Source organism: Crotalus tigris, unplaced genomic scaffold (assembly GCF_016545835.1).
Source record: "Crotalus tigris isolate CLP2741 ecotype Arizona unplaced genomic scaffold, ASM1654583v1 scf7180000017641.3106099, whole genome shotgun sequence".
In the NCBI taxonomy this organism is placed as follows: Eukaryota; Metazoa; Chordata; class Lepidosauria; order Squamata; family Viperidae; genus Crotalus; species Crotalus tigris.
The window spans coordinates 2,449,160-2,463,226 of record NW_024096535.1 but is presented as its reverse complement, the minus strand read 5'-3'; the positions used below and the strand labels follow the sequence as shown (position 1 = coordinate 2,463,226).

General features: G+C 39.3%; 1 protein-coding gene across 5 annotated transcripts in view; it reads right to left on the bottom strand.

Moving 5' to 3' along the window:
- The window catches only part of PRPF40A (pre-mRNA processing factor 40 homolog A), a 40,829-nt gene that overhangs the window by 22,649 nt on the left and 4,113 nt on the right, over window positions 1-14,067 (bottom strand). For 3 of the 5 annotated variants that reach the window (XM_039335422.1, XM_039335420.1, XM_039335421.1), the window contains exons 3-5: window positions 10,820-10,900; window positions 4,590-4,620; window positions 3,165-3,187 (exon numbers count right to left, since the gene is read on the bottom strand). In XM_039335422.1, the coding sequence (XP_039191356.1) occupies window positions 3,165-3,187; window positions 4,590-4,620; window positions 10,820-10,900 (135 nt within the window). Of the gene's footprint in view, window positions 1-3,164; window positions 3,188-4,589; window positions 4,621-10,819; window positions 10,901-11,462; window positions 12,183-14,067 lie in introns of all 5 variants that reach the window. The other 2 variants (XM_039335423.1, XM_039335424.1) reach the window with 2 other exon arrangements.

The window sequence follows — 14,067 nt, the reverse complement described above, 5'->3', positions numbered from 1 at the left end:
TTAGAAAGCAAAGATTTTGATCCTATTGCTTTTAAAGCCTTTTTTAAAGGCTTTATTGTTAACAAAAACAAAACAAAAACACTATGTCACTATAAACCAATGTATTTCTTTCAGTGTTATATATGTCTTTAGATCATGGGTCCCCAACCCCAGCCTGTGGATCAGTACCGGGCCGCAGCATGTCAGCAATCAGGCCACACAAACAAGCAAAGCCCCATCTGCGGGATGCAGGCAGCACACAAACCACACCCCCTCTGGTCCGCAGAAAAACCTCTCTCCATGTAACCGGTCCCTGATGCCCAAAAGGTTGGGGACCTCTGCTTTAGACAGTCCCAATGGCTGAAAAGTTCACAATCTGGTTGTCTTGATAGATTCTAAATGCTAGGGATGTAATCAAGAGGGATGCATGTTTGTTTAGTACAAAGTTATTTACCCAGTTGAATTAATAACTACAATTGGTAGTTTGTGCCAATTGGACAAGACCAAACCTTATAAGTTAATGGTCCAACTTCTCAGTTAGATTTCAAAAAGCAAAGCAATTGGAACCAAACCTTACTGAACATACTTTGACATGTTCGACATAAATGAAGGAACCTGTCATTTTAATATCATAAGAGTATTGCCAACCTTCCTGCTAATCAAATTTTTATGATCTATCTTATTTCTGATCCAAATCTATAGACGAGATTGTAAGTGTGAAGCTGTGTCTATGCACAATGAAATATAACCCAATCTAAAAAATGGCAGTTATTCAGAAATGAAAACTAGTTAGGTTACAATGATGGTGAATAAGAAACTCCTGCTTCCATTAAATGTAACGACGCTTACCAGAATAGCCTAGCTTCATTAACTATAGTTTAATCTGTTTTTTAAGTAAATCTGTATTATATAGAAATGAAATCACTGACTGCAATGATCAAACCTAGTCTCAAAATGTGCTAATAATAATGGAGAAGTGAACAGAATATGATCTTAATTATTTTGTAACAGGTGGTTGCATAGCTATATGCAAATAGTCTGTTTGAAATTTTTAAAAAAACCTCAAAAAAAGTAAAGGAGACATGGAAAAATAAGTTTATACTAAAGGTGGATACTTTTCAGATGTGAGGACATGGAACTTGAGACTTCAAGGCAGTACTTGCTGTCCTTTTCAAAGCCTTCTTTCTATAAGCCACACACGCCTACAGCAGAGGGCAGCACCTAACCAATTCTGATGTCAGAAACCTTATCAGAGTCAGGTCTGTGGGCCATAGGAAATGAAGTTGAAAAATATATCCAAGAAGACAATAATGGAAAATCACTTCCACAATAAAGCCAAGAAAATTCATCAACATGTCAATATGTCAACAAGGAATCAAGCTCACTGGAGGGACACTATTATTTCCCTTAACTCAGTGGTTCTCAACCTTTTTAATGCCGCGACCCCCAACCGATCGTAAGTCGAGGACTACTCAACCGGTCGTAAGTCGAGGACTACTCAACTGGTGCAGCACCGTTTGCAGAATGGGACTTTTGGCGGGCTTAGCAGGGCAGAGACAGCCTGGACAATTCCTACTGGCTTTTGAAAACCAATAGAATTAGACTCTATTTAAGAGAGTCTATTTTATTGGCTTTCAAAAGCCAATAGAATAAAAGGGAGTAGCACAGCTAAGGAAAAGGGGGGAAAAATGGCGGACTGCGTGGTTTGGCGACCCCCGTGAAATGGTCATTCGACCCCAAATGGGGTCCCGACCCACAGGTTGAGAACCACTGCCTTAACTGGTATATACTTTCCTTGTAAGGAAAATTGGTAATGAAAATGGTTACAAGTAGTTCTTGACCATTTGTTTAATGGCAGGTCCAAGTTATGATGGCCTTGGAACAAGTGACTTACAACCTATCCTCAAAAGTCACAACTGCTGTACCATCCCTGCAGGCCAATGCTGGCAAATGTCCTGTGGTCATGTAATCAAGATTAGCGGCCTTCCCAGATTGCTTTGACAAGCAAAGTTAATTGGGGAAGCTCGATTTGCTGAAGCGCACGATTCACTTAACGACGACAGTAAACTGGTTATAAAATGGGGTCCGCCCACATGATGACCCATTAAGAACTGCACTGCTTAACAACCAAAATTCCAGTCCCAACTTTGGTCATAAGTCGAGGATTACTGTATATTCATCGTGAAAATTCTTAAGTGTTCGATAAATAGCAAAACTATTTTATAACTTAAAAATTTGCATATTTGCATTATAAAAATATTTTCCAATATATTCGTAACACCCTGACTGAAGCTAAATATACTATGTTCTTACATGCTCTGGCAAGTAAATTCCTGATCATTACTATATTAGCTATTAGGAACTTGCAAACTGAGGAAATGTAGCCTAATTTAATCAAGTTCTGACCAAGTCTCAGGTTTACAAAACTTGCTTCTGATTCTTGTTCCAGAATAGCTACAACAGATTAAAAAGCATTTCATTCTGTTTTTATGACAAGAGTTTCTGGAAGATGTGTGGCATAAAACAATTAATAAAATCAACAACAAAGTATTATTAGTTGAGAAGAGGGGTATCTACATATCAGGGGAGAGGCTCAAAAATCTACAAAATTGCAGGCATAGCATTGAGATCCAAGCCCTGCCCAATCTGTGTAACACGTACAGGCAGGGCTTGCATTTTGACACAACACCTGATAACATGTAGATTTTGAACATCCTGTAGGTTTCCTTGGTTAAGAATTATGGCTAGTTTTTAACAGTGTTTCATTAATAATACTCCAAATTATTAATGGATTAATGGGTATAACAAAACAGCACTAGCTGAAACATCAGGCATGATCCTGCCATAATTAAGCACTTTTGAATGAATCCCATCAAGATAAAATGTTCACTACATTTTAAATTTAATTTAATGTAAACTTTTGAATAAAATGAATCCTCAGAAAGATCACATCTAGTTCAAAATTGCATAACTGATAACTTTATAACTTGGTTCTGACGCCAAGTTATTGTACTTTACCTGCACTATTTATCCTATTCACACTTTATATCAAGGTATGAATGTTCTAAGACTTTGGCAAAGTTAAGCACTCAACAAAATACTTGCTTTAATATAAGAGGGAGAAAGACAGGGAGTAACAGAGAAATTGGCTAGAAATGACTGAATTTCAAAATGTCTTTTCTTACCTGAGTCCCAGGGGGAGCTAAACCTATGCGGAAAAAAAAACAAAAAACAATTTTATGTAAATACTATAATAAACCTTTCCTGATTTACTTAATGTGATTCAAAAAGCCTTCAAGTTTATTAAAATGAATTTGGCACACAAGTCCTACATTGAACAGCTTACCTGCCAGTAACTATTTCAGGCAGAATGTCATGGACGTACATTTTAGCAGAGGCAAAATTTGATTAATGTAATTTAGACTCTGGGCAGCTTACACTTAAAAAGAAAGTCAGAAATAATAAAAAATAAAAAGGCAGATCATAGGTTTTCGGATATTAGCTATGTATTACATGCAATCACCCACAATGACATTTTAACTACCTAATTTCCTAGAGAGCATTATTCACGCCAATATTCCAAGTACTTCTCTGCCAGAGCAGCGATTAGATTCATGTACTGTACAAAGTTGTAATGGGCTGGGTTGGGTGGATTCACTTTAGCATGTTGCGTGAATTCACCCAATGTGCTCTACGAATACCTTCGTATTGTTTAGCAAAAATTGTGGTTTATTCAAAAGATAATACAGGGAGTCCTTGACTTATAACAGCAATTGGGATTGGAATTTCCATTGCTAAGCAATATGGTCATAAAACGTGGACATATTGCTTAATAAAGGCAATTCCTACAGCCCCAGTTGATGTTAACAGAATTTCATAGTTATTAAGCAAGTAATAACCTATCAGTTTCCCACAACCAAAGCCCATGGGAAGGCCAGCAGAAAATTGCACATCCCAGGCCCACAGGCAGGTAAGTGGCTGCTGCTTGGTGGGGAAAGGAGCAAGAGAGTGCACAGGGGAGGATGCGTGAGAGGATGACACGGGCATGCAAGAAGGTCTGGGAGGGTATGAAGAGGTGTATAAGAGGTACTATTTGGATCAGGTATGCAGAATGGCAAAGATGCAAGGAGGTACATGAGAGGTGCTGTCTGGGGAAGGGGCCAAGGGATGTGCAAGAGGCTCCACAGAGTCCAGGGAGGGTACAAATAAATTCTTGCTTATGCTTTGATATTTTGTGACATGTTTTTAATATAACCATCCAGTCACTTAGGTGAGATGGGTAGTATAGAAATGTGATGGATAAAAATATAAATGAATAAAAATGTAGCTGGTGAGCTGACACAATCCTGACCACTGTTAGAATTTTTCCCCCTAATAATTCTTAGTATTTTCTCTTGCAAAGATATATTTTTTTAGCTGAACTTTTAACCCGAAAAATATTATTTTTAAAGACCATAAAGTTTGTTTGTTTCACTATAAAAACTGGCATTTTCAAATTTTCCTTTGATAATTAAATTAAAGGCAAAATTTAATTTATTTTTAATTAGAAAAAATAAAATTTCTTATAACAGCCTAAATTACTTAACAAAGCATTGATTACTCATACATACCAATTTGCGAGTCCATGCTGTTCACTCCTGGCTGTAAAAAAACAAAAATCAAAAAATATATACCTATATTTCACGCTGCAGATAAAAACTATCTCAGGTTCAACACAAACTTGTTTATATAATTTTTTGAGTTAATAACATGGAAGTGGTTTATCCTTGCTTCTTTTTTTTTTAACTTCCCACTCCAGTCTTTTGTGCTTGTATTTTTTGATTATTTCCTGTCCAAGTACTAACCAGATCCAATCTTGCTTAGCTTCTCAAAATCAGACATTACTGGCTAGGAAGAAAGAAAACTACTGGTAGACCTCAACTTACAACAACAGAGACCAGAATTTAAGCGGTGTGATCATTAAGAAAGGCAGAGTGTGACTGAACCCAATTTTACAAACTTTTCTGTGATTTGCAACTCATTTCCAGCTTTTCCACTGACTTTGCTTTACAGAAGCTGGCAATCACGTGACTACAGGAAAATGTGATCGTCATAAATGTGCAGCAATTGCCAAGCTCTCAAATTATGATCATACGACTGTGGGGCGGGTTCTTAAATCCAAGGACTGGTTGTAAGCCAGTTTTTCCAGAGCCATTGTTAATGTCGAATGTTTGCTAAATGAATGGTCATTAAGGACTATTTGTACTGTGAAAGAAAACTACACTGATATGTCTATAGCCACCAGCAGTGGAGTTCAACTCAAAGGAGAGTATTTAAAAGAAAAATACATGTTAAATATTATTTATTTTGGGGCAATAAACAGTCACTACCATTTCATGCAGATTCCTCATATTTGGATCTTACGAATGTGTTTTGTGTACAGTCATGCAAGATTAAAATAGTTACATAATGGAACAAGATGAAAGCCTAGTCAGCAACTTCTACTCATCCATGTCCTGGTCACCTCATGGCTTGACTACTGTAATAATGTGTTCTACATGGAGAGCATTGAAGATCACCCTGAAAGTTTACACTGGTCCAGAATGCATTATCTGATTCAAGATATAGTTATTACCTATAAAGCCCTGCATGGCATGGAGCTTAGTTGCTTGAGGGAAGCTTTCTTCAGACTACGTGGGTTGTTTCCCTTTGTTCTCATTTGCTTTTGTCATCCTGCCAACTTTACCCTTTTTAAAAAAATCTCGTTTTTTTTCTTGTTTTAAAGTTTCAAACAACTTGTTATCAATTCAGAGTTGGGCAGCATATACTGTAAATTTAATAAATTACTACTTTCTCTTAGCAATTATCTATTTCTCTCAATCATCTATTACTGGAAAGAGGAAATCATCTATTATTGGAAAGAGGAAACATTATCCATAAATATCATGTATATAGGCAGTTTTAGCCAGCATGCTGAGTTAATACCAAGCATACTACTACCACCACATAGAAAACAATATATTATATCACCATCTTAATCATCTAAGATGACTTTCCTTTTCAAATTTAAAAGTAGTGCTTTCAATTTTGACCAAAAACTAATGCAGTTGTTTCAGAATAAGAATAAGCCATTCTCAGATACGGGAGTGAGATAGGGAGAACTTGCAAAGCCACTAGAATTGGAGATGGAAGGGGATGAGTCTTAGTGATAAGAGATATTACTTTGATTTATATCCTGCTTCTCTTTTTTTGAATTTTTGAATGAGACCTCTTAGGTAAAAATTCAGCTTTTGAAAAGTACAGTTAAGATATTAAAGATCAGAAAATTATAACAAAAAAGAACGAAAATTACAGGATATTAATGTACATTTTACTATATAGAACACAGGTTGGCAAACTGTGGCTCCGGAGCCGCATGCCGCTCTTTGAGCCTTCCCCTGCGCCTCCCAGCCTCCTCTGCCATTTGCACAGACAGAGACAGAGCTTCTCTCTCTCTCTCTCTCTCTCTCTCTCTCTCTCTGTTCTGAGGAGCTGACAAGCTTATTGGGCGGGGCTCCTCCCTTTGCTGCATCTCTGCAGGAAGCAGGAAGAGCAGGAGAGAGCTAGCTAGCCCAGCTATGCTGACTCAGGAATTCTGGGAGTTGAAGTCCATGAGTCATAAAAGAGCCAAGGTTGCCTACCCCTGAGCTAGCCCAATAAGAATGTGTGTCAGCTTGTTGGAGAACAGCTTGCCAGGTGAGCAGAAGATTGGAGAGAGGAAGAGAGGGGGGGAGAGAGAGAGAGAAAGAGGGGGGAGAGGGAAGAGAGAGAGAGAAAAAGAGAGGAAAGAGAGAGAGAAAGAGAGAGGAAAGGGAAAAAGAGAAAGAGAGGAAAGAGAAAGAGAGAGAGAGAGAGAGGAAAGAGAGGGAGAGGAAAGAGAGAGAGACGAGAGAAAAAAGAGAGAGAGGGAGAGAGAGAGAGAGAGAGAGAGAGAGAGAGAGAGAGAGAGTCTTTTTTGACATCTAAAATGAAGAGAACACTGCATATATCCTTTTTTACCTTTATGATATATACCAGTGGTGGTGAACCTATGGCATGGGTGCCAGGGCGGCACTCAGAGCCCTCTCTGTGGGCACACGCACCGTTGCCCCAGTCCTAGGCCTTCAGCTGGGTTTTATAAAACCTTTTCGCTTTAGGCCTCTGCCGCCGTGTTAAAAAAAAAAAAGGTTCAATCAGTCAATTTCAACTTTTTGTGGGAAAAAAAAAAGATCTTACAAAGTTGGAATTGATTGATTCAACTTTTTAGTCCAACCCAGTCTGCTGTTACCACCACAGCCATGCCCACCCAATGGGCCACACTCACCCAATGGGCCACACCCACCCGGCACCCGACGATGCATAAGTGGGTTTTGGGTTGCAGTTTGGGTACTCGGTCTCTAAAAGGTTTGCCATCACTGATACACACACACACACCCCTATAATAAAGGTAAAAAAGGATACAGTTGCAAGAAAAAGTATGTGAACCCCTTGGGATAACGCGGAGATTTGCATGAATTGGTCATAAAATGTGCTCTGAACGTCATCTAAGTCACAACAATAGAAAAACAGTCTGCTGAAAATAATAATACACAAACATTACATGTTGTCATGGTTTAATTGAACATAACATGTAAACATGCACAGTGCAGGGAGGAATAAGTATGTGAGCCCCTAGCCTAATGATGTCTCCAAGAGCTAATTGGAGCCAGGAGTGAGCCAACCTTGACTCCAATCAGTGTGATGATATTGGATGTGTTGCTGACAGCTGTCCTGCCCTTTAAAAACACACACCTGTTATGGGTTTACTGGTTTCAAGAAGCACTGTCTGATGTGAACCATGCCTTGCAGAAAAGAGCTCTCAGAAGACCTACGATCAAGAATTGTTGATTTGCATGAAGCTGGAAAGGGTTACAAAAGTATCTCCAAAAGCCTTGATGTTCACGTGTCCACGGTAAGACAGACTGTCTACAAATGGAGAAAGTTTAGCACTGTTGCTACTCTCCCTAGGTGTGGTCATCCTGTAAAAATGACTGCAAGAGCACAGCGCAGAATGCTTCTTGAGGTAAAGAAGAATCCTAGAGTGTCAGCTAAAGACCTACAGAAATCTCTGGCACATGCTAACATTTTTGTTGACACATCTACAATAAGGAAAACATTAAACAAGAATGGAGTACATGGGAGGACACCACGGAGGAAGCCATTGCTGTCCCAAAAAAATATTGCAGCACGTTTGAAGTTTGCAAAAGAGCACCTGGATGTTCCACAGCACTACTGGCAAAATATACTGTGGACAGATGAAACCAAAATTGAGTTGTTTGGGAAAAACACACAACACTATGGAGAAAAAAAGGCACAGCACACCAACATCAAAACCTCATCCCCACTGTAAAACATGGCGGAGGGGGCATCATGGTTTGGGGCTGCTTTGCTGCCTCAGGGCCTGGACGGATTGTTGTCACTGATGGGAAAATGAATTCCAGAGTTTATCAAGACATTTTGCAGGAAAACGTACGACCATCTGTCCGCCAACTGAAGCTCCGCAGAGGATGGGTGATGCAACAGGACAATGACCCAAAGCATACAAGTAATTCAACAAAACAATGGCTTCAACAGCACAGAATATGTCTTCTGGAGTGGCCCAGTCAGAGTCCTGACCTCAACCCGATTGAAATGTTGTGGCATGACCTTAAGAGAGCGATTCACACCAGACATCCCAAGAATATTGCTACACTGAAAGAGTTTTGTGAAGAGGAGTGGTCCAAAATTACTCCAGATCATTGTGCAGGTCTGATCTGCAACTACAGCAGTGTTTCTCAACCTTGACAATTTTAAGGCATGTGGACTTCAACTCCCAGAATTCCACAGCCAGCATTGCTGGCTGTGGAATTCTGGGAGTTGAAGTCCACATGCCTTAAAATTGTCAAGGTTGAGAAACACTGAACTACAGGAAACGTTTGGTTGAGGTTATTGCTGCCAAAGGAAGGTCAACCAGTTATTAAGTCCAACGGTTCACATACTTTTTCCTCCCTGCACTGTGAATGTTTACATGTTATGTTCAATTAAACCATGGCAACGTGTAATGTTTGTGTATTATTATTTTCAGCAGACTGTGTTTTTCTATTGTTGTGACTTAGGTGACGTTCAGAGCACATTTTATGACCAATTCATGCAATTCTCCGCGGTATCCCAAGGGGTTCACATACTTTTTCTATGTGCAGTGTTATCTTGATTTTAGATATCAAAAGGGTTTTTGCGGCTCCCAGTGTTTTGTTTTTGGTGAGAAACGGGTCCAATTGGCTCTTTGAGTGTTTTGGGTTGCCTACCCCTGATATAGAACAAAAAAGGAAGCGTAGATTTTTGTAATGCTGTTTGTGGAGAATTAGCATTATTCCATAATTAACTGAAAATGGAGACGAAGAGAAAGAAAAGAAATGCTTGCATGTCTTAAAGAATCACAGGCTACTGTCAATAAAAATGAAAAGCGAGGAAGCATATAGGAAGAAAATGTAAGCAATTCAATTTTGATTCTTTTCTAGGATGATATTTAAATTGGATAAGCTGGTGGAAACTAGACAAAGAAAAAAAGATTCTGCAGGAAAGGGTTTGATTCATCTTCACTGGTTCACTGTATTTTTTTAATGTCTGTAAAAGCGGAAATTTCCTTTTCTCACTAGCTAGTACAGAAATTAATATAATGTAGTCTACTTATTTAGCCATGTGAAATGAAGATGATTAATGATCAGGCAAATAACAAAAATAAGTGAATAACACAATGAAAAGCGACAATATATAGTGAATAGGTTAAAAAAACAACCCTGAACCCTAAAAGATTCGACAAGAGAAAGAAAGCTGAAGAGAAACATTTGGCAACAACAACGTTGTGTGAGCTATCAGACAATATAAAACAATCTAAAATATTGATTAAGTGAAAGAAAAGAGATTGTAATGCAGCTTGATTAGGAAGTATATCCTACAAATATTATCTGTAATTCTTTTTTTAGTTATTTGCCACACATACTCCACACCCAATTTCAGCCACTGTCCACACCATGAATTAGGCATCATTTTGGTTTTGAGACTGTAACAGAGTTGACCTTCTCAAGTTAAGTAGAGTTTGCTTGGGTTAATACTTGGATGAGAGACCATTAGGGAAATCTACGTCTACTATTACATCATCATGAATTGAAGCAAGTTACTGATACACAACAGGTAATTATTAAAACTAGTCATTCTAGTAAAGCAAAATAATCAGTTGTACATTTTTCATGTATACATATAAAGCAGAGGTTGGGACATAGAATTTAAATGACAAAGGGACTGCTGGTCCCTAGCTCCTACTCGCAATATAGGTATTTTTTCTCAAATCCTTCCAGATTTAAACTGGGAATGTTAGTCTATCTCACCCAAAATTAAGTTACTCGTACTCTATGAGTTAATAAAGTTTTTCTCTACAGCATCTCTAGAACATAAGATGATGCATGTGGAGAAAATGAAATTATTAGTTTGCATCTGATAGTCATTTCCTGACCAAAAAAGATAAAACAATTCTATTAAATTCAAATATCTATGAATTTTATAGTTACGTAGTCTATTAAACACCTCAGGCTACCTTGTAATGAAACATGAGGTAATCATATTGTGACTCTAAGAAAAAATTCTGAGCTATTAGCATTTGTTTATTATATATGTTTGAAATAATTAGCAATAAAGCAGGTCAAGTTCAGAACTTATTCTAATATAAAAAAGATACTGAATTGTATATTAGGAAAAAGGTATAGGAAAAAGAAACAGAAATCAGTACAGCAGAGAGCAAATACTTTAAAACTGTAAACAAAATATTTACCGGTCCTGTTGGCTGCATGGGGCCATGAGACATATGAGGTGCCATCATTCCGGGCATCACTGACTGCATCATTCCAGGCATCTACAATCAAAATATGATTATTGCATTTGTTTACAACTAGACACGCTACACCTGTAACTATTTTTTGTTGATGGGAGGATATAGTTTAACCCTGTTCCCAAAAAAGGTAACTTGGGGCATAACAAAGGAGTATAGCTAGAAAAGGGTATCTAAGTTTAACAAAGGAATCCAGCATGTCTGATGATATTTCAAATAAATAGTATTAAAGCTCTAAATGACCAGAAGCATTAAAGTAGGCAAGATATTAATTGCTGAGGGCCAACAAATAAGGACACAATTGTTCATCTACTTTTGATTGTCTTTCGAAAGGGAACCAAAGACAAAACGTGAAGAAAGAAGCAGACTGGGATAGCAGAAAGATAAACAAGAATATGGGCCCATATGCTTGTGTCTTAAAAACCCCAAACATTAGACTACTTGCAAGTCACTGAAGGTATGGGGCCCAATCCATTTAAAACTCTAAAACTTCTAATTTTAATTCCCAAACCAATTCCCTGTGACCTATGTAAACTCTATTAATCTTGAGGGCTCATTTACCTCATCTATGAACAGAGGATAATACCTGAAGAACTTGTCTCACAGGGCTGGAGTAAGAGTTATGCTGCAAAGATGTTCCAAGATGAAGAGAACTATAAAGTTTAAGAATTATGACTGCAGGGTTCAAAAACATGAACTGTTAAAAAGCGGAGAAAGGCATGCAACAAGGATGCAAAGTACCTTAATCAATTAAAACCGTTATCATTTTCCTTATTCCTTAAATCAGAGTAAATATAGTGAGGGACAATACTCTGACGGTGATTCCGCAAGACAATACACACAAGGGTCTAATACAAGCCAGCTCGGTCAAAGACCCAAGGCATTTATTCATACAGAACTAATTTGCTTGTGTATGCACATGGACGTTAACCAGAAAAAAATTTCTGAAAGAGAGGCAGAGGTTTTGTGAAATTTTCATCAGTCCTCATTGGGGACTAAGAGGATGGCAATACGTAATATAGTTAATTGGCCGTATTCAGCCAATTTTGTTGGCAGATCCCGCAAATAGTTCTAGGGAAATCAACCCCCAAATATATGTGACGACAATCCCTGAAGGGTTGGCCAAATAACCCCATTCCCATGTATCTTCAGGGAGCATCAGGTTATTGCTCCCTCTTACCTTCCATCTTGTGTGGAGGGAGAGGTATTTGGTAGGGCTACTGCTCCACCCTCAATCCACAAGGTTTTCTTGGAAGCGTGAGGAAGAGAAGAAAGAACGGGAGTGGCCCTCCCATTCCCCACCATCCTGTAGAAGCAGGAGAAGAAAGGAGTCTTGCCCCACTGCTGCTTCCAAATAAGTGTGTTCCAATCAAGAGTTGCTCCCTAAATATCTCCATCCAAATAGTTTTAGAAACACTTTCAGAATACAGGCCACCAATTATATTCTAGTCCCATAAAAAAAATAAAACATTTGTGCTTGACAAATCCAGGTTTTAGGAAAGCCACAAAGCTCCAGGGTTTAATCAACTATGTGGTGGCTCTCAACACATGGATTTATAACCCATTGTCTCTGAATGGTAGTCCTGCTTTAAGTGCTTGGAGACAGCCTTACTTTTATGACATATCACTTGATTCACAACTCAAGATATCTATAAATCAGTGCCTGGAGAAAGGAAATACCAATATCAATAGGAAAAAATGTTATTTAAATAAGAATAAACTTGTGAAATATGATAAAATAAACTGGAATAGTGGAACACAGTAGCCCCCAAAAGCAATAAAAAAGAGCTTCTAAAAGATTTGTTAGTTTTTTTCCCTTAAACAGAAAAATAATATTCCTTGAAGAAAGAACATGGGCTGTTTAAATGAATGGGACAATAGTCTCGTATCCAAGATATAACTGTCCATATTTTAAGTGCCAAACACATATACAGCTTGCCTTACATTTCTTGGAATTCATTTCTAGTAATATGTGCAAGAAGATTGCCCATTTGTGTTCTATGATTTCCACGATGGCCAAGCAATAAAATATGCCAGGCCACAGTAATGTGAGCGAACAATAATTTAATTCAAAGCAATGGCCTAGGGCAGTGGTGGCGAACCTATGGCACGCGTGCCAGAGGTGGCACTCAGAGCTCTCTCTGTGGGCACGCGCACCATGCCCCAGAGATGGCAACCGTCCCTCTTCAATCAGCCACCCGCTAACTCGCTGAGATCCCATATGGCTGGATGCATCCCAGCATGGCTGGTTTCCCTCCCTCCCGTCCCATCCCTCCTGGCCTCGCATGCTCTCCTTTTCCTGGGCACGATGCACTGCATTTCCTCCTCAGCTGTCGACTGGCTGTCCAGCTCATGGCGGGCTGCAGAGCCCCAGAGTATGCCAGTCGAGGGGCCGGCAGGCTGTGGCTGCTGATGGACACTGTCAGCCCCCATGCGCTCGCTGGCTTCTGTGTGCCGGAGCCAATGGTGTCAGGCGAGCCCTGCCTTGCCTTGCCCTGCGACAATGGCACTTCTGCCTTGCCTTGCCTCACCCTGCAGGACGAGCCTCCTTCCCACCGCCCCACCTGCCAGAGAACCCCTGGATCTCCCCCTACCCGGCCCGGCCCCCACAGGCATCCCTCCTCACGAGCAACATCAAGATGACCATGCCCACCTTGGCCGCACCCACCCAGTTTGCCATGACCACCACAGCCACACCCACCCAGTGGGCCACGCCCACCTGGCACCCAGCGATAAATAAGTGGGTTTTGGGTTGCTGTTTGGGCACTCGGTCTCTAAAAGGTTCGCCATCACTGGCCTAGGGAATTTGATCAGCTATGTTAAATAGGCTGATAATTAGGGGCTTTGCAATTAACAGATAATAAGATAAATAGCTGAACTGCTAAAATTACTTTTCACATGCACCTGCACTAACACATTTTGATACTGTCCAGAATGCAAAGGACTTACATGATGTTTAATGCCATATAAGGACAGAATGCCCTTTATTCATCAAAAAAGATGAAAACTTTTTACATTAGTGCAAGACTAATACTATGAGTGACTTTAAAATTCAAGGTTTGAACTAGTGTAAGTATGGACAGTATAGTACTGGGATTACTATCTAGAGTAGTAAGCAAAGGTGTTTTTTTTTTAATTCTGCTAAATCACACTGAACACAAAGAGCTAAGGCTGCTACAAAAAGGGAAAAT